Raw genomic sequence first — 21,612 nt, forward strand, 5'->3', positions numbered from 1 at the left:
CCTGCCAAAAATATAAAAACATAACCTTCTGCATTGTATGCATGAGCACTTTCCAATATTTCAAGATCATAATGCCACCAGCATCGGAAGTGGGGATACATTCATCAAAAGCGACTTGATAATTTACAAAGGCAGCATAAAATTGTGGATTTTCAACTGCATAATCTTTAGACAGATAAACAAATTACAGCAGTGCACAAGCAGAAACAATATCCACTTGGCTGAGCATTCATTACTTCATGCGATCAGGCATCAGCGCAGCTCCCGAGCAGTGGGCAACCTTTGGTGGTTTAGGGCTCAGGAAGCATAAAATAACATGATGGTGAGGTAACCGACCATGGCATGATAGATGATGTTGCATGAAAGCTGTTTACAGCCCCATGTCTGTACAATCTGTAATGCCTACTGTGTAGCTGAGCACACCAGTACAGTGGCAATTTGTGCACACTATCCTTTCCTTACCTGGGATTTAAATGCAGATTTATTACAGTTTTGGTTTGAAATAAAATACAGAACTGCTAAGGTAGAAAAATAAACTCTTTATTTGCCTATACGAAAAATTAATACAGCAAAATAACTGCCTGCTTAAGAATATTCAATAGATAATTACAACAAAAAACCCTTTAAAAATTCAAATAACATATTTAAAGGATTTGTTACAGTCTAATCAGTTAATTAAAATTGGCTTTTACTTTCTTCACAGTTTCTTTTAAAGCTTCAAAGCCCAGGTCTGGAGAAAACTCTCACTGCAAGGCCAGTGCTGCTTCCTGTGCAGAACCACAGAAACCTGTAAGGTCGTTTTGCCCTTTCCTCTATCAGCTCAGCATTCTTTTCTAAGGACTGTTTTCTGGGCCAGAATCCCAGGTTGGCTTTGGGCTGGATAACTCCTGTGCTGGTACAGACTGACTGGTTACAGCCCTGTGCCAGCCTGGCCTCACCAACACCCGTCACTGTTTCTGGAGATGCCCCAAACTGCCTGATCACAGTTTGCAAATGCAAAGCTCCGGAGACAGAATTCTGAGCACTTTTAAAGGTAAGCTTTGAGTGATCCAACTGACTGGGTTTTTGTTACACAGACACTGGGAATTGGGTAACTCACCTCACAGTTGCAAACTTCTCCAGTGCTCTAACTTTGTTTTTCTTTGTTTAATTTTCTCCCATTATATCCAAGTTATAGCCCTCTAGATAATCAGAAAGAATTCCTTTCCCTCTGTAGTGTTTACACTCTTCAAGCCTTTGTGTACACTTCTATCTCCTTATTCATAGCTTTAAGAAAAAAATCTTCCCTCATTGGCCACTCTTTCCATGGTTTTAATCCTTTGTTCTTCAGGAATTTCATGGGCAGCAAGTACCATCTGTAATATTTTGGGTAAAATCTCACTTTTTCACATGATATTTTTGTATAAGAAGATCAAATAACACCGATTTTGACATTACTATTTGACTATAAAGCCTATATTTCTCAGAAGCTTCACAGGTTTTTTTAGTAAATACTGCAGTAAATGCACTGTCTAAAATTTGGGTGAAACTCTGAGATGATGTGCAGACGACTTCTTACACATTAAAGTGTGTGAGGAAGTGCATTGACTTGAAATTCAAGTAACTATGGAAAACATGTTCCCAGCCTTTCAGTGAGTTATATACTGCAAAGCAAACAGTCTAATCATGAGATAAATAACCCTGATGAGAGAGAAACAGAAGGTTATAAACTTCAGGAGAGCAAGTTTCAAGGGTGTAATTAATTTAAACAGGCGAAAAAAAAAAAGCCATGAAGCTGTAGGACACGTATTTACTTGCAAAGATTATTTTCTGTAATTCACTCCCATTAAACTGCATTAATTATACAGGAACACACAGACAGACACGTGACTTTGGGCGATTTGGGGTTTGGAAAGTGTTACAGTCACTGAGTCTGGTCAGTAAGACCCCCTCGCTGCAGCACTGCTGGAATGTGGCAGCACATCCCTTCCTGCATCATGCCCACAGTCAGAGGGGCAGGAAAACCAGCTGGGAGCAGAGAGATGTGGGAGAGATCTCCTCGGATCCCACACCCCTTCCCTGCTCTGTTCTGGCCCTCAAGGCAGAGTGGAGCAAGGAGAGAGGAAACATCAAAAAAGGAAAACTTGAAGGGTCCTGAACCATATTTAGGTCATTTAATTTTGGACAGAGCATCACCAAGTTTACCCTACCTATATACACTAAAATCACGAGAGGAATTGCATGTTCTAAAAATGTTCCACAACTGTATCTTTAAGGCTCTAATGGAATGTCTAAATGTAGGCACCTAATCTGTATACCAGAGTTAGGGACCTGCTGGAGACTGCCCTCAGTCAGCGGACAGTGACAGATTTGGTCCATCTAGGACTTGACATATTCTTGGGAACACCTTGAGATATCTACCCCTCTGGTAACTCAGGTACCTCCAGCTGTTGCTGGATAGGTTTTTTTTCTCAATTACATGACTTAGCCAGCACCACTCACACCTGCTTCTATCTGTGTCCCTGCTTAATCTCTGGGATGGGCAGTGCTGTTGCTTATGTCACTGTAGGGTTGACTGGGCTGGGGCACTAGTGGGGCCTTTGTATTTTCTATTACTGTCTTTAAAGCAGGCAGTTTCCCAGTGCTGTGCTCCCAGTACAGCACTGAGGAGCACAGAGGTGGCACAAGACAGAGGACAGGCAGCCAGTGTGGGCAGCTCAGACACCAAAAGAAGCGCTTGGGAAAGCTCATCTTTTGGTCACTGCCAGCAGGTTACTGGGGACAAATCCACCCTCTGGGGTGCAAAGCACTGGAAGCACCTCCCTTCTCTTAGTGCCATGGTGTGCTGTCTCCACCCTGGAGACTGTCTGCCACAGGCAGACTCAGGGACAGGCAGTGTCTCCCAGCCCCAGCTGCCCAGGGTGCAGAGCAGTGCGGTGCAGAGGCTGCAGGTCTGTACTTACTTTCAGAATGAGCTCCTTGGCTGAGTGGGACATCAGGATTCTGTCGCACCAGGCTGGACATCTCGTGTTCATGTACTGCTTTCCCTGGCTAGAATCCTCACTGTAGGGATAACTGCAAACAAATCCCAACCACATCCATCAGTGACTCTTTGCAAAGCATCCTGAAACCTCTGGCTCAAAGGGCCACACTAATTACAAAATTTCACTGGCAAAAAGCAGCTCTTCTGGACACCTCTTGTACATGTTTTTCCTTCCTCCTCCCCCATTCCTTTACATGTGCTTTCTCAATGTCTCTTCTCAGATCTACAACTCTATATGTTAACATGTTAAGACACACACAGTTTTGAAAGTCTCACCTCCTACCTTGTGCATGTGAGAGTGTTTAAAGACAGCAAACTGTTTATCTATGTGAAAGTAGGAAAATCAGTTCAACAACAACTTCAAATCAGGCACTTGACTGTGACTATGGAAAATGTATAGACAGAAGATGAAAAAGGAAATCTAAGAAAAAATAAAAAAAAAGGTTCATCTCATTGGATTTCTTTGTAGGATTCTCTCAAGGAGAGTTATCCAGGAACAATTTACAGAAAACAGAGTTCAGAGTGCTGGGATCACTGCAGCTGTACAAACCTCCCCTGGACAGATTCTTTTAGAGTGACAGAAAGGAAGACAGGACAAGACAGCAGGTTTTGCAGGGGATTCCTTCAGAACTAAGGAATCAGGAATGTGGTTTAAGGAAAACTATGCTGACTACATAAGATCCTGCAGCTCTCTATGAAATTGTGTTAAGAAAAAGTATATTATTTTGTAAAGACATCTTGAATAGAAGCTGATTAAATGGTAGTTACACTCTGGGGTCATCATAAACGTGCTGTGGCATCTCCAGTGCATTCTAACATAGCTTTAAAAGGCAAAAGAAACTGTTTATTTTAATCTACTGGACCTAACTAGAGTTAACACACCTGTGTGAGCCCACAGGCTGAAACCTTCTGAAGCACCCCAAGGGCAAACTCTGGCTCCACCTCAGCAGGCTGAGGCCAAAGTTCTTCTCGTCTCTTCCAAATGTTCTCACTGGTTTAGTATGACAGAACTTTGCATTTGATGATGGCTCATCACACTGTAAGGCCCCCTGTTTTCCAAAATGGCATGGAGGATTAGCCAAAGAGGGGTTTTAAAGAAATCCAGAGGGTTTGTGACAGGCTCAATTTCTTGAATATTGGGCCTGAACGAATTGAAGTTTGCCCTTGATAAATGTCTTAAAAAAAATAAATCTACATATGTCTGTGTGAGTGCATTTAAAATGACATTTGCATTTTATTCTGCTCATCACTGAATTCATAAAGGAAATACTGAAGTTTTTCTGATATGTGTGTTAATATAAAATTTCTAGTATTGTAACAAAAGGGTTTGCATGCTTGAAGAGAAACTTATTTACCACCCTGCTTGGTGTGATACTCTGAAACGGAGACATATAGCTCTCTACCAAATGGGTTTACAAGCTACACTGCCATTACAAAGATTAGCCATGGCAAACATCCAAGAAAAGCGTACTGAGCGTATTGGAACAAACCAGTGATCTCAGTACCTTTTCCACCTCATCAAACCTAACAAGACTCATTTTCAAAACATATTATGAGAATTCAATTTGCTGCTTCACTGACATACAGAAGTACAGCTTATTTCTGAGTGTCTGTGAAATATTTTGATGATGTAATACTATTGGTAGTAGAAGCTCTTTGTCTGCAATTTAAGGGTTGACTTTTTCTCGTAACCTCTTACTTTAGTTACTCCAGAGCCCCACACAGCTGAAGCTACTTTCTGTGACTTAAGGTATAATAATCAATCACATTTCATATAATCCTTCCTTTTACAGTATTAACTGTATGGCTTTTGAAGTATGATGTTCCATGCCTAGAATGATCTGTTACTGCTATGTGTTACAGCATTTCACCCAAGAGCCTATATTCTATGAAATGGTATTTATCAATTTGCTTTATTGATCTTAATGTTATCTCAGGGTGAAAACTTCTGCCAATTTTTCAAGGTCTTCAGCACTGATCACCCAGTCAAGAAGTTACTGTAGTTTACAAGTATCTTTGACAAACCAGATTTTTAATGGCTGGGACAGAGATAAAAATAAATGCTGCAAAAGTTATCCAGACAAAATGACCTGTAGGTAATAACACAATACAGTGGGGTAAGCTCTTCTTTTTATAAGGCAGAATCCTTCCTTCCAGCCAGAAGTGTGGAGGGTTCTGTCTTGCTGCACTCTCATAAGGCTTCTCCCTCCCTCCAACCCCTTTGGTGTGTGCCAGTCCCATTCTCAGTGAAATGCTGACACTGACATAATAAGAAATCCTAATGAGATACATGTCCAAAAAATAAAGGCAAGTAACTATTTGATCTCCTCCTTCATGCTCTAGAGGGGTCAAAAGCACTTTGGAATATGCACGATTCTTTTATAGATGGGCAAACAGTGGTCATAGCTAAATAGAACTCAAAATTCCTGTGAGGGCTTTTTTTTCGTGATTCACTGGATTGTGGGTACAGGATATTTTAGTTTATTATATATTTATATATCTTTCAAACAACACTGTAAATTTAAGGTTGTGTGCATGCAAAAAGCAGAACTATTATTGTAATATCATCTTCCAAAAGATATTAAGCATAAGATTGTCTACAGTCAAGTGTATTAAATTACCTTTGTTTGCTGGCATCTCCAGCCTCTTTTAATATTCACTCCGGGCAAGTAAGGAACTCACTGTTCTTAATTCAAAACTTAGTAATTCTAGTTAACAGATTTTCTGATCTGTGAATTGTATAAATAATTACAGGTTTGATAAAAACAACTGCAGATCTGATAAAAATAATTTTAAAGGTCTTTACACCAAATAATCAAAAGTAAAAAATTCCAGTATCAGTCTCCCAGAGGGAAAGCATCGTGCCATCTTTCTGTGCTTGCATCATTAGTCTTAACCACCAGGACAGTGACTGTGGTAGAGGAAAAGGGAGAACCAACTCTCCATGTCCCAGAATTAGACAGGAAAGGATGTATTTTTCTCCCTTTTCAGAAGAATTCTGCCTCAATCACAATCCACCTTGTGCAATGCAGAGAAAACAGAGAATGAATAGCGAGTGCTCGTGTAAAACTGATGACATAACACATAAAGGCCTCCAGGTACCACTGAAACATAAACAGATATAAAGCTCACACATACAAGTGCTATAGGTCAGGTAAGGCTGTACACACTTCCTAAACTTAGGATTCTGTATGGCTACAGATGATGTAACCATCATAACCATCATCAGCAGTTTGTTACACACACTATTATATCTGTTTAAAAATACAATGGGGAAATGAGGAATTCCATGTCGAACAACTTTTCTGCCCTGATTAAAACAGTAGCAAAGTTGGAATTTAGGACCTTAACCACTCATGTCAGCAGAATAATTAATAGCAGAAATAGTCTGATATTCTCTGTGCATGCCAGACAGTAGAGTTACACAAAATGCACTTTGACTGTGCCTGCCCTGGATGATGGAGGGACAGGCAGTTTTGGAGCTGGAGCATCTCTGTGAAAGGCCTGTACAATTTATCTCCAGTTGTTTAGGATTTGCTTTTTCTCAATATGCTGCTTCTAGCTGCTTTCCCATCTTATTTCACAAACTTTTGTTTCAGTTACACTTATTTAATCAGGATTACGGTCAGGTGGGCTTTCTGAATAAAACTTCCAGCAACATCACTCATATAATGCTCAATGTTCTTGAAATTTAACCAAACACTTTGATGAATTGCTAACTCTGTTAATAAGGAGCAGGCTGTCCAATGAACTACTGGTGTCACAGTCAATAAGGATGAGAGCTACTTGGCAACTGTTTAGGGAAAATAAACCATTAAGAGGGCCAGTAATATCAGAGCACTACTGCTGTTGACAGGTATTGTCAAAGATGATTAGACACCTTTACAAAAATGCTTACTGCAGGGTGAAAAGCCTTCTGACATCGTAAACCATCCTGTCAGCAGAGCCTTAACTTGAAACACATGCCAACAATGCTTTGTATATAAATGTCTCCTTAACCGGCATTTCCAGCGAGGAAAAATGCTCCTAATGAACTCTTCTCTTGTGCAAGAATGGATAAAATCTGTTAGTGACATGGGTGAAATGTACTTTCTAACAGGAAACAATGAATTCCCTTTGGAGGACTCTCACCTTTAACAGTTTGCTCCCAGCTCATGGAGAGCACAGGCAACATGTCCTGCTCCTGGAAACGCTCCGGGCGCTGCTCTGGGGACTCTGCTTTCTACACTCTGCATACTTCAGTGGCAGTGGAGGAAATGTGGCAGCACCCACTGGGCGACAGTGGGGAAAATTCAGCTGTTTGATCTTTTTTAGTACGATAAAGGCCATTTTGAACAACTGTGCACTGTACATCTAGGTTCAAATGCAGATGCCTTGGCAAACTTTATCATGTTTCAGGGAGTGGAAATGCCTCCTACTCGAAGACCCCTTGTGCTCATCTGTCAATTGTCCCCACATTTTATATCACTGACTTTTTTCTAATACAGAATATTTAAGATGGAAAAGAATTATAAAGTGTCAATGAAAATTGAGCTCTTTACGGGAAGAGCTGAGATACAGTTTTGATTTGGTCTGTTTGATTTCTGAACTTGGGTATGAGTACTCACATTTACTACACCTTCTCTCACTTTTAAGTCTTTCTATTTACATATGATACTGAGAGAGAACTTCAAAAGCGAAAAAATTCCAACCACTCTTCATCACAAAATTATTTACTATTTTTGTATTTTCTAAGAAAATGGAGGAACAATTTATCTTCAGCTCTGACACACTCTTAGATTGCCTAAGTTACTTTTACCCAAAGCAAGGATAGTGAATGTAGACTGCCAGTTCAACCTTTGGGTGCTCCAAAAGTTCTAAGGCCAAATATACAAATAAAAATATTTTCATGCTTTTAATTGACACTCAGCGTTAGTGTGAGCTGGTACAGAGTGTGATTTCAGTAAAATATCATTTGACCAATCAAAGTATGATATCTAATTTTTGTCAGCTTCTAGATCCTTAGTTTCTTCCTCCAAATTGAATTACCATTTTTTATTTCCCTGAACATGAAAGGGAGATTTGCATTCCCTAGTCCTCTTCCTAACAAATGACTCCATGTAATTTATCTTCATATGCTCATCTTAGGCAGCAGATCTAAGCAGAGCACTAAGAAACATTGCTGTTTGAATTAAATTAGCTGCTTCATATGTACCAAAACACTAACAAGTCTTGGTGATGCTCTGCGAGCCAACTGGCCACGATACACGTTTCACTTCAGCCAAATCAGGAGGGCAAACACAGTAGTTAAAGTACAATGCGTTAAACAGCTGCTACTTGCACAGGCTACACTAACACCATGGTGATCACACCAACAATCGGAGTCAAAGGTGACAGTGGGAAGGGGGGGTGACCCGGGCAAACCAGCAGCAAAGGGCAAGAAGGGTAAACAGGACTCTAGCCCTGAGTCCGGGCACAACACAAAACAGGAGGGGTAATGACATGGTGGGTTTCTCAGAGTCTTTCTTACGGCTTTATGTTGGGCATATTGCTTTTTGGCTTAACTCACTTCTTTGGAAAATCCAGGTCTGTAATACGCTTCAGAGTGAGTGCTCCTGTATCACCAGTGTCACTCTAGACCTTTTTCCATTTAAAAAAACAGCACAAACCCAGAGCCCCTTTGTTTTTCCAGAGAGCAAAATGCAGCCCTTCACTTTCTGCCCAGAACAGTGCCCATAGTGGAGATCTCCCCTTGCTGCTGATAAACGTGGCCTGGTCAAACTCTGGTGCTGCCATGGGCTGGTCCCAGCCCAGAGCCCCTCTGTGGGACCAGAGCCTGCCCGGGGCCAGAGACTGCCATGTAGCTGATGGAAACCAGCATGCTGTGCTCTCTGTTCCATCCCAAAGCCATGGGGAGGCCCAGCTAACAGACGTGGGTTATTTGGCAATACTAAAATGGATTATTGGGCAATACCAGTGCATCGGTGAGGGGCCACTGAGGGACACACTCTATTGTTTTAATAACAGTAATGCTGTGCCCCACTCAATGTGTGCAATACTGCTGCTATTACAAGTGGATAAGTGGAATTACGAATAATGTTGGCTTGTTTGGAAGGACCCAGTGCTGGCTTGTTACAGCAGAACAGCCTGATATTACTGCATGTGACTGTGCTTGAGCTCATGGCTTTTTCTAAGAACGTTCCTGGCTTAGAGCACATTACTTTGGGGCTGTAATCTATAAAGTCTCATACTGGAAAAAAATAACTGGGAAGCCGAGGCAAGAGATGGGGCAGGGTTCAGACTCCAAACTACTGGGCTCTTCAGAAGCATGTTCAGACAGGAATACAACATGGACAGTCTGGCTGGCAGCAAAGTCCACAAGCTCTTTAGAATTTGCTTTCCTTTCTGCTTGCAGTATGGTCTATGGTCCTTACCTCACACCTGGTGTACAGTAATACTCAGTCCTTGAAACTTTTTTTTTACATCATTGGTTTTCCTTTCTTTTTCTCTTTGCCACAATTCCTTAAACCAAACAGAACTGCTTACCTGGGTAATTCTCTTCAGTTTCTTACAAATTAAAGAAACACCCTATTTCAATTTGGAAATTAATTGAGAATGATGGTAAGAGTGGCACTGGTTTAATATGGGGAGAAAAATGGAGATAAGATCTCTCTGAAAAGCCACTGTAATTATTAAATTCTAATTGTTTCGGAGGAAATGACAGCTGTCTCTCTGCTTCCAGCTGGGAAGCTGTTTCTGTGCTCCAGTCTTGCCTACTGGAAGCACCCAGACAACTGCATCATGTCCTGTGGGAATTTGTTCCTTGGGGACTGAGAGATCTACATGCCATTTCAGATACCTAATACCTGGGAGGTGTTTTACAGTGCACAAGTAGGTATTGTTCAGTGGACAATAATTCTTAATTGGTAAAAAAAAAGTTATAAAAGTACCCGATAAAGCAAGCATCAAAATAATTTAGGGCTTTCACACTTTCTAATCTATTTGAGAGTCCAGCTCCCCCTTCGGTGGGACAACAGGACCAAGTAGTGTTACTGAGGTGATATTCTAGAAAATGGGAATCCTGTTGGCTTTAAGAGTACAGCAGGCAGTGTGTGTGTGACCTGAGAACATGCAGTGAGGATACTGGAAAGGAAGGGCAGCCTGCTGACACCTAAACCATAATTTTGTCCTTCTATTTCACACCCAAGGATGACCTTGGGGCTCTGTGCACTGGTGCCCTCGGGGCTGGGTACAGCAGGCAGGGCTGTTCTGCTCTGGACAGTCTCTGCAGAAGGCAAGGAACAAGGGAATGCTCTGGGCTTGGCTTCGTGCAGAGCAGGCAAATCAGACCAGAAAAATGCATGTACCGTTGTGCAACCTACTAGAATAGAGAAAGGTCATGGGACAAAATACAAGGGCAGAGAAAAACCAGATTATAGTCTAAATAAGATTCTGGCAGAATCAGTGCCAGAGAGAATTCCAAAGGAGAAACACTCTGCCAAGAGTAAATGAGATTCAACCTGTCTCCTGGTGAGATGTGTCAAAGCCAAGATACTGCCAGTGCAGAGGGTGTGCTTGAGAAAAATATCACACAGGGGGTATCTAAGACACAAACGTATGTCCAACCAGTAAATTACATGACAGCCTAATTCAACAACAAGAGCAGGTCACTTTAAGAGAATGATTAATACATGAGATTGCTGTGCATGCAGCCTTATCTGAGAGCAAACCTTGTACGTGGGCGTGAACTCTTGCTAAAGTCAGCTCCTATCTCTGCTATACAACAGCTACAAGAATAATTATAATAATTAATGGAGAACAGTGATAAAGGTAACAATTGCCCACCTGTATATTGACAGACCACAGTGTTGTTACTTCTTTTTTCACACCTCCTGCCCTTTGCAGTGATTGCTGAGTACCATGAAGTCCTTTGCAGCCTCACACTGGGCTGTTTGCTCACAGCCAGGCTGTTCAGCCTGTGAGTGACAGAGCTTACAGAGTTTAAAATGCTGAATTGTATTTAGTCTCCAATGGCTCAGGTTGCTATGGGCTACATTAGATCACAAAGGGTAATGAGATGAAAACATGAATATTCACCATATAAAGCAAAAGGCCTCAAAATATAGGAGTATAGGAATGGGTGAATAATGTCGGAAAAATACTCTGTTGGCAAGATTTTTTACAGCCTGTCTAAGGCAGCAGGCTTGCCATGCAGCCCATGGTTCCTCGTTAAGCTGTGACCCCCCTCCCAGGCTGCCCTGCCTTTGGCACATCTCAGGAGGATGAGGAAGGGCTGGGCTCTGAAAGGGCAGAGAAGGCTGGCCTGGGCTGTTCTCCCTGGGCAGAACCTGCCAGGAGCTCCACAGACACAGCACCAGCACAGAGATGTGGGGTCCACAGCAGGTGGGATAAGGCTCATTCACTGCATCCCTGGCACACTCCTCTGAGGCATGGGCATACAGGGGGTGAGCTGACATGGCTCAGGCACATATACTAAGAATTGGAAGGAACTCAGAATTGAAGAGCAATTTAGGAAAATACCGGGATATCAAGTACCCTGCTGAACAGAGAGGAGATAACTGACAGGCCTGAGAAGAGTAGGTAACAAACTGCAGGACAGCACACTGCACACAGACTTTGAAGAGCAAAATGAAACCAACAGCTATAAACATAGTGAAGAACAAAAATCCAGCAGGATATTACATCCCATCATTTCATTATGGAATTTTATAGTTAAGAAATTGCTCCAGGAAGTCAACATTTCTATCCCTACCTACATTGAAATGCTAACTTGGTGTCATGAAAACCTAGAAATGAGAAGGGCTGACAGCTTCAGAGTTTTAGGTCCCTAAATAAAAAGAGAAGAAGAATCTTGAGCTTTTTAAACAAGTTTGCATTTTTTCATGCTCTAGATAGTGTACTTTATGAGAAAGCACATAAAAATGCCTTTTGTTTTCCTCACTTGCTAATCTTTTATTATTCTCCCTAAATCCCAGACACCAAGAGTGGTAACTCTTCTCTATTGCCCCTGTACCATCTCAGATGGTCAGCTTCCCAAACATTTATGAATATGGGAGTTTTTATCAAAGTATTAAGGCAATTTAGCAGTTCCTTAGTACAGTGACTTCCTTAAAAAAAACTTATCAGTATAAAGATATATGTCTACATGACCGCCATGGCTTCTTTTGAAATTAAGAAAAATGGACAGAGAAATTAATTGTAAAAGGTGCAGATACATTAATATAAAACAATTAACACAGAAATGCAAAAAAAGTCCTCTCCATGCAGATTAGTACAACAGAAGAACTCCTTCCATAATCTCAAATGAGAACTGGGAATATGCAAGAGTCACTGGTTTTCCCTGGGCACAAAGCCCCTGATGGGGCACTGGGTGTGCAGGTGGGACCGGGACCTCATGCTGCCCTCGGTGCCAGGCAGGGCAGAGAAGTCAAACAGGGTCACTTCAGGGCAGCCTGTTTCTACCTGGCTCTACTTACACCTGAGGAACCAGATCATGGTGTCAGGCCACTCTAGGAGGAGCGTGAAAACAAACCCCTAAAACTGCCTAGGGGAAAATTTTGACCCCACTGACGTTAACTACAAAAATACCACTGACTCAAAGGAGCAAAGCTTTCAACCCCAGGCCAGGTATGGCAGTGTATCAGCAAGATCTCATGATAAAGTCCAGAGAATAAGCAGCTTATGCTGATAAAAAATGAATTTATAAGTAACTTAGTCTGCTGTGGCTCAAAGGGCTGTGACCTTTTCCATCTATCTCAAGAGGAGTACATTGAATTTCCAGCATCCTTTTTGAGGGAAAAAGTTACAAGTAAGACAGAAATGCAACTGTGCTATTGATTTGTAGAACTCTATACACGAATTAGGTGATTAACTGTATGCACGAATGATAAAGCAAATGAAAGAAAGATAAAACTGTCCTGACTGCCCTTTCCTTTTCTGGGAACTGTGAAAGGCAGGACTAGACCTGTTCAGTAGTGTTTTAACGGAGGTACTCTGTCTGCATCCCATGATGTAAGTCTGGAACACCAAGGATCAAGAACAGAAGCAGAGTGTGATTCATAGACTAAATCAGTGGACCGTAATTAAAATATCATGTATAAAACAAATTCTGAAATACTACTTAAAGGCTATCATTACAATTGCTTACAACTTCCTTCTAAATTCCAGTGCTTGCTAACTAAGCCCCTAAGCCTGACACAAAAGTGACCAGGGCTTTCTCTCTCCCTCCCTTTGGTGACAAAGCCCTTGTTTGATGCATTTGCAGAACAAGCAGATACAAGAAGCCTAAATATACAGGACTCCTGTATATCCTCCTTTGGTTAAAAATACAAAATACAGTATGACTGGATATATGACAAACGTATATTAAACTTGTATTTACACATTTATAAACTGTATACAAAAGTAGCTAAATCATCATAAGCTACAGAAAAGAAAAACAAAGGAAAAATGGAGGAAAAACTACTGCAAGTGAAACCAAGACATTTAGGCCATATATTTAATGTCTTTATTTCATCAGTGAAAAGGTTCCAAGTTAAAAAGAAAATGTCCTACTTTCTGCCCATTGCTTTCTGCCCATTCAAAATACCTGATTTTGCAGTTAATAGCACACTATGGTCATTATTTCAATACAAAGAAAAATGAATCATATTATTTGTTTGGGGAAAATCAATGCGTTTGGTTGCACGGATAAAACTATCCCACTGACCTGCAGTAACTCCTACAGCTCTGCAGGACCACACTCACTTCCTGAGCCTGGGGCCGTGCAAGGACCATGGGAGGGGCATCAGGAAGCCCTGGGCACACGACACAGGACATGAGGAGGGATGGGTGAAAAAAGCACCCCAACGTAAATCCAGTTTGCTCTTTGAAAATGCATGAGTTTAGCCTGTTGGTTTTACATATTGTATTTTTTTGCAATATTCTCATATTCAATTCTCATATTTTATCAATATCCTCTGCTTAAGTTTGAAGAAATTTTGTGTTACATAAACACAGCGTTAGCATCCCTTCCATGTCAGCTTTCAGTATATAAAAATCTATTCCTATTTATTATTATATTAACTAGTTGTTAAGGAAACAGAGTGAGTAGGACTAAGACACACAAAGTATTCACACCAAGCTTCTGATCTTTGCATGATGCTGAACTGCACTTACAGAGTGGGCTGAGGACTCTGCAAACTATTCATGCAACAGCATATGTTTGCCAAGCCTTGCTCTGGCTGAAGGCCCTAATGTTGGAGAAATCAAGTACGAGAGTTTGTCTGACAAAAAAAAAATCTTATCACTTCCCCTCACCTCCTTTTCCCTGAGCAGGTACATGACGAGTGGGACACACTCAGATGTACACACTGCTGGTCTCCTGTTACCATCCTCAATCAATAAGGACAATTTAGAGCGGTGGTAACCTCTCTGTGCATACTCCCACTGTCCCAAGGGATCAATACAATCAGTATCGCAGCTGGCTGCTGAGAAGTAATGAGATTATGATCACCAAAAGGCAAGCTTTCCAAATTTTTTCTTAGTGTATGCCAAAACATTATACTTTTCTATCTGTCCATAAAGGATAAAATAGTAATATTTAAAAATATTGTATCTATAAAAAAGGAAGTATATAAAAAGCATGGGTTTATCTGTCTTTTTTTCTATAATTTCTTCAACTTTTTCTTTGCGAATGCAGTATTTCTTTCCCCTTAAAAGCAACTGTGAGATTTGACTCCTTCATTCTTGGAAAGGGATCATACATGTTTAAAATGGCACCAAATTTTCCACAGATTTCCCCTGACCAGGACTGCCACTTGCAAAAAGCTTGCGTTCATATGATAATAATACTAGTCACGGTTAAAATTCACCTCAGGGATGCAGCTGATAAAAATCATGCATGGGTATTAAACCAGCCAAGTTATTCTAACACTTTTAGCAGTTATATAATATGAAACTGAAGAAGCAGAATCTAAGTTCCTGCCCTCTTTCCTCATCCCCCTCTCCCCGCGTGATGGCCCTGGGCTCTGCACCTCCATGAGTGGTGCCACTCACAGTCATCAGACAGCTTCAGGCAGGGACTGTCTTTATGGCTGCAATAAAGTAATTGAACAGGTGGTCTGGGCCCAGTGCTTAAAAGTCTGCACACATCTCTGAGCACACAATCCCACCAGGTCTGTTTTGAGAGCAGCTATAAAGGACAGGATCAGGGGGACCAGGACAATGAGGTCCAGAGCTCTACTGGCACGCGGTTCATGGAGTGATGGAGGGGATGTGGGTGAAGGAACATCCATAAAAGGAAGACTGATCCTCATAATTTCTGCAATAAGTATGGAAACACTCACATTTTACCTACAGCACAAGTAACAATTATGGTTTAGCTAGTTAAATAAATAGATAATATATGAATCTTACCTGGGAGGAAATGAGATGTCCAGTTCATACAATCTGTCTTTAAAGACTGACAGCTCTCTGTCAAATTCTAAAAGCTATAAAAAATAGAAATAAAGGCATTCACTCTTTAATGCTGAACTGCAGCAATTTAAAAATAATACATTATGTAAAAGGAAATAAACAGAGACTCTGATTACACAGCTTGAGGTATAGCCCTCATAGAATAGTTTTTAGAACACAGTGCAAAACACGCTGGACTATTTTGATACATAAACAGTGCATTGAGAAAAGTGTTCAAAACGTTCATTTTCCTATCAGTGAAGCATGTAACACTGTCTCTTCAAGGTGCTGGCCTGCATGTGCACTTACACTGCAAGGCTACATTTCTTCAAATTTCATTATTAACTTTTTCAGAGACAAACCAGACCAGGATTAAAAAATACAGTAAACTGGTGTTGGAATCAGCCCGTGAGAATGTCAGCAAAATGTGTGATTTTACTTTGTATTGTCTTTAGCTCAGAAAAGGAGGTACATTTAATGCAAGCAGACAAGGGGTGTCCCGCACACGTATTTCGGAGGTGCAGGGCAGACAGACACAGAGGGATGTGACAGGAGGTAAAGGTGTTCCCAGGCAGCAGCTGAGACAGAGTGCCAGGAACAGGTGTTTAACAGAGATGTTCATAAGTCTAGATTTAATGTCCTGTATAAATATTAGTCCTTGCCACATTTGTTTTCCCCGGACCTCTACAGAGAGAATAAATATCCACAATCTTTGTTCATAAACACAAACCTGCTCACAGCAACTCAATGAAAATCATCCTCATTAAAACCATAATTGTTCTGATGGACACAAACGACCTTACTCCAGAGTCCAGCCGGGTTGCAGCCCGGTGTCCCAGGGAATTAGTGAGCTAAAGACAAAAGCTCATCATGGCATGGTGCTGCCCTGGCTCCGAGGGCCACTTTCTGTCCTGACGAGCGTCACAGTGCTGTCCCATGTTTGCCCACTGTTCATTAATCATGTCCCATCTCACAGCTGTGCTGATACCATTGTATGAATGGCAGAAGTTCCCAAAGAAATGAGATTGTGTCCCCCTTTCCCCTCTGCCACCTCATAAATCATTCCTGAAACGTGCAATTAGCAGCTACTTGTACACATTAATTATCCGTGTGAAAAGCAGCTACCTGAACCACCTGCACTGCTGATTAACTCCTCTCTACGGCCCACCCAGCTCTCCCAGCCTCTTCTTGAGCCATATGCAGGTACCTTTGCATGAGGATGCCTTGGGATAGGCAGCCTGCCCTACTTTAGTGCCTCCAACATAAACTCTGTGATGGTGCCCTGGAAAAGATCCTGTGACACCAATGACTGTGGGCAGTTTGTACATGTTTTAACATCTGACCAAAAGCCTGAGAATTCAAAATGTCTGGATAAATATTTAGAAACATCTGTGTAGAAACTTACAGTATGTATCTAATAATATACTCAATCCTAAAAAGGTTGGACTCAATATATATACTCAATCCTAAAAAGGTGAGTCCAGACACTCACTATTCTCACCGAAGCAATCTCAATGTACTTCAGTAAAAAATGAATGTTTTCATTACCATGCACGTTTCCAGACTGTGATCCTGTATTTCAGTATGCACAGGCAGATGTGTAGCCACAATACATACACAGTGGCTATGAAAACAAATGTTACCATCCCTTTCATGCTCCACATGTCTCCACCTTAAAGATATCTGGGATTGGAAAACAAGCTGTCATCCCCAGTTAAAACTATTATTTGAAATATGTCTATTAATATGGTGCAAATACATGTTTCCTTCTGTTCCAAGTAAACAGCTCAGGGCAGGGAAGGGAAGGCATCAGGAGAAAGGGCTATTTCTGAAGTGTTAAACTGGAGGACTGAGTGAAAGAACAATGCTCCACAGAACACAATGGTATAAATTACTCATGGGCATCCCGAGGGCTGGCGACCTTCAATAGATGCATTGTCTTCTCACACCAATTCACACTTTCAAAATTTTATACATTCAGATTGTTCTTGCTATGATGATATTTGCAAACTCAGTGAAGCCTGGGGTTTAGAGGACAGAGCATTTGGACGTGCATTATTATCCACAGAAGTTTCTGCTGTGTTTACTTGCTGTAGTCGTGTGTAGTTGTGTCTGTGCTATGCAGATGAGTTGCTGACACTGGGGGCAGATAACAGGAACAAGACAGCATTGTGTGCTGTGCTCTGTCAGTTCCCCAAGTTTCCCCAGGTAAAGGGACAGCTTCAACCTGAAATGACACAGCCAAAGCCCAACTAGGTGCCTGGAAGTATGCAGGGAATGCTCGTAGTGGAGAATTCATCCTCCCATGTAAAACAGCCAAATGTTTTCACTGCATTATTTGCAAAAACTATTACTTCCTGCTATACATTAAATAATTATGTACTTCAATTAATTATTTTTTCCTAGTTGTTAAGTGACTGTGTTGCAGAATCTGCAACCTTCTGTCCAAACGTGCATAAAGTGAGCAGACACACACCTGCTCACTCTTACAGGGCAAGGACAGGTTATCTGTGCTCAGGGCTGCACAGTGGGACCCCCTCACAACCTCTCTGTGTTTACTTGGCAGCACTGGTGAGGAGACAAAGGGGAGAGATGATGAAAACCTGAACTGTGCATTTTGAGAAAACTCCAGTTATGTTTTCAGTATAAGAGCATGTTTTAACTACTATTTTTTGGTATGAAAAGCACTTGGGTTCTCATTAATCTCAAAATGCACGATTTTTGGTGAAAACCCAAGGTGTTCACTAGGTCTTGTCACAAACAATTACAAATGTCACTGTCGCGCAATGCAACTTTGGTGAGAGAAGGCACAGCCTGACGTGGGCATCAGTGAACTGTGTCTGCTTTAGGACAGGGACACGGGTGTCTGGAGCAACCTGGCGTGACAGAAAATGAATGAAAATTAATATGGGTGAGGTGATACTAAGGAGCAGGTAGATTTTCACAGGGTAATGTCTTTACTTTTAAAACATCTAACACTGTCTTTTAAAAACCCAACATACTCCTTTCATGGCAATTTTCAGCACGAATTGCTCACTCACTTCCATACTGCACCCCAACCAGCACTGTGAATAATGCCATTGCTGTTAACAGTAAACACGAGTATGTCTGTCACTCTAAATGCCTTAAAAATGATAAAGAAATTAAGTTCAAAGGCTAAAAATCAATATATTGTTCTATTTAATTTACTTATTATAAGACCATCCTAAGGACCAAGTCTTTGAGGAGTCGCATGATGCGCTGCGGTAATTTGAGCAATTACACAGAGATTTTAAAATGCTCATTTCAGAACTGACTTCCAGTTCATTCCAGAATTATATGTCATAGGCAGTTCAGAAGACCACTTTTTCCCCTTAGCTCAGTTTCACCAATGTATTTATACCTAAGTGAGAGCGAGGATGAAACACGGTCTGTTTTATCTGCTGCAACATTGAGTTGCTGATGTTATGTCAAGATCTCTGCAATGTCCAGTGACCAGCCCAACATGAATGTTTGATTAACACCTTCCAAATGAAAATACCAGCCATCCATACGAGTAGTATATCTATAGCTGGTACTGCCTGTGAGCCCCTGTGACCCCGCGCTGCAGGGAATCCAGGCAGTGTGTGTGGGAACGACTGCGTTTGCAGTAAAGGATATTTTCTATTTAATTTGAGGAGTATTACAGGTGTTCAGGGGTGATGCCTGTGCCAGCTGCAGTGCTCATTGCCTCTTAAGGGCAGCTAGTTTTCCAGGGTGCTGTGCTGTCTTGCTGAAGGGAGTTTTACTTTTCCCCCCTTTCTCTTGGCAGTGCTGTAAATGTGAATTTATGTGCCAGAGTGAAGGAGAAAAGGATGCACAAAATACTAAATTTCAACATTATGTAGCTTGACAGTAATCAAAGGGTTATAACAGAGTTTAGGCAGTTGCAGAAATCAAGGTAATTCTAGTTGCTTCAGTTTAAAGCAGCGAGGCATCAGTAAAAGGCCAGTGTCCATTGGTGCACTGCAAGGGACCACCTTGGCTAAAATCACACACGTATGAACCCTTTAAACAGTGCAACTTAATTCAGTCATTGGAGTAGAACAACGGCAATTACTCATCAAGACCTACAGACCAAAGTCAGAGCACTGGTAGATCAGGAGGTGATATTAGCAGCATTTATCAAATCCATCTGCAGGGCCCACCAGAGAATTCACAGCTGTGAAAGGGAAATGAAGTTTCAGACCAAAAAGAGGATAAGAGCATACAGAAATGACCTTAGAGAATTAAAACATGTGGACACTGATCACCGTAACCTCCTTTGCCAGTCTTGTAGAGCACATGTTTTTTTCCAAGAGTTTTTGGAAATACAGTAATTTTATCCAGCTTTCCAGTCACAGCAAATTATTTAGAAACTGATTCAGCAGTCTACTGACTTCAAATCAAGGTCTGTGGAAATGCTGATTCCTCCCACTTATCCATGAAAATGTCACACACAACTCTGCCTGATTTTAAAGCTCCTGTTTTCTCTAGCAAAGACTTTGTAAAATGATCCATTATTATATATTTTAAATCTTAATCTTCTTTCTCTCATGAAGCCACTCCTTGAAATTCTGTTTTAACAGAAAAAAATTGAAATCACTGAATATAAACGTACCACTTATGCTGGTTTTGTCTAATATTCTATTTCATATGTATACATCCTGAATGGCAGTTGTGTCAAATCACAAATGCCCACATAAATGTGGATCTATGGCACACAGAGAAATGGCATTGCATAGATTGTTCTCAGCATCAGGGGGGTGAGGAGGCACAGCAGCACACAGCTGTCAGCATGGAGGGCTCCCTGGGCCTGGACTAATTCAGAAAATCTTTGATTTCAGAGGAAGTTCCCCCAGGAAAACGCTGTTTTGTTCCTGTTTTGCCAATATGCTTCTCTTTCTGAGGAGATGTGCCAATGATTTAAACCACAGGAAAATTTTCTAATAGGTATTCCAATTTCTTCAGAAAGCTGCTCTGAAAATGCATCTTAAAATAATATTCCTGTTATGGAAATATTTAGATTGCTTAAAATGTCTAGAAAGAACCACACGTCCCCCGATGTCTATTGATCAGTAGAGCAATTCTTGGAGACTGCTATTGGCCCTGTCTCATTAGAGCTGCCTTCTCTGTCTCCCAGCCTGACTCCTCACATTCCCACATTTCTACCCAGGAAGGGAGGCCATGGCTGCAGCTGCCCCATAGGAGTGCTGAGGAGCACCTGGCACAGGCTCTTTCCTGGAGCAGCCTCGTGACACTGGCAGTGGTCAGGGCGCTGACTTCCCAAGGGAAGTGCCCAGCACATGGCAGCAGGGTGGGTGCGCTCCACACCTGGGGATTCCAGCTGACTCCAGGGCTCCTCAGGATCCACATGCTGCTGTATCTCCTACCCTGAGAGATGCCCAGTGCCTCATGATGCCTGTTGGTCCTGTGGTAGACGCTGCATCCTTGCAACTGGGTACCCCACTCTCATCTCTAGCTGTGCTTTTTGTATCAAAGTGTCCTTAAGTATCAATCTCCAAGTTAAACTTACTATTTGCTAGTCTATATGTGTGTGTGCCCATCTGTGCATGCAGGCATCCCTCTGGAGGTTGTAAGGGGTACCTGGAGAGTGCAAGAGGACTGGGCTACTGCAGAGAGATGGTGAAAAAACAGTTAAGCACCTTTCTATCTTTATTTGGCTTGCTGTAGGCTTTGGCAAGATGTGGAAGCCCAGGCAAGGTGCTTGTGTGCACAAATACTAACTGTAAGGGGTGACGGTGAGATCCATAAATTGAAGGACTGGAATGCAGGTGCAAACATTGCCTCCCTGGATTTCTTTTGCATGTCACACAGGTTAAAGAGGGTACCCTAGGCAAAGCACGTTAGCAGATCATACTACAGGCTGGATTACAGAGTGCAAATACAGATGCTGAACCTACTCTTTGGACTAGACTTAAAGAACGACCAATGCCTAAAAAAATAAATATAGCACAGTACACCTGAATTAGCCTTAGGCTTACAGCAGCTGTGGGTAACAGCACAGAGGGCAAATGGTCAGGAAATAATATTTGTAACTTTGTGCTGTGGGTAAATTCTACATCAGAATAAATTATTTATTTGAAGCTGGCAGTAAATACCTAACCCAGCACATCTGGACTGACTTGTGTCGCAAT

General features: G+C 41.6%; 1 protein-coding gene across 3 annotated transcripts in view; it reads right to left on the bottom strand.

The window, feature by feature from the left end:
• The window catches only part of INPP5A (inositol polyphosphate-5-phosphatase A), a 187,903-nt gene that overhangs the window by 4,148 nt on the left and 162,143 nt on the right, over positions 1-21,612 (bottom strand). For all 3 annotated transcript variants that reach the window (XM_064663456.1, XM_064663455.1, XM_064663454.1), the window contains exons 12-13: positions 15,419-15,492; positions 2,943-3,054 (exon numbers count right to left, since the gene is read on the bottom strand). In XM_064663456.1, coding sequence (XP_064519526.1) covers positions 2,943-3,054; positions 15,419-15,492 — 186 coding nt within the window. The remainder of the gene's footprint in view (positions 1-2,942; positions 3,055-15,418; positions 15,493-21,612) is intronic.

The sequence above is a fragment of the Pseudopipra pipra genome, chromosome 8 (assembly GCF_036250125.1).
Source record: "Pseudopipra pipra isolate bDixPip1 chromosome 8, bDixPip1.hap1, whole genome shotgun sequence".
NCBI classification, from domain to species: Eukaryota; Metazoa; Chordata; class Aves; order Passeriformes; family Pipridae; genus Pseudopipra; species Pseudopipra pipra.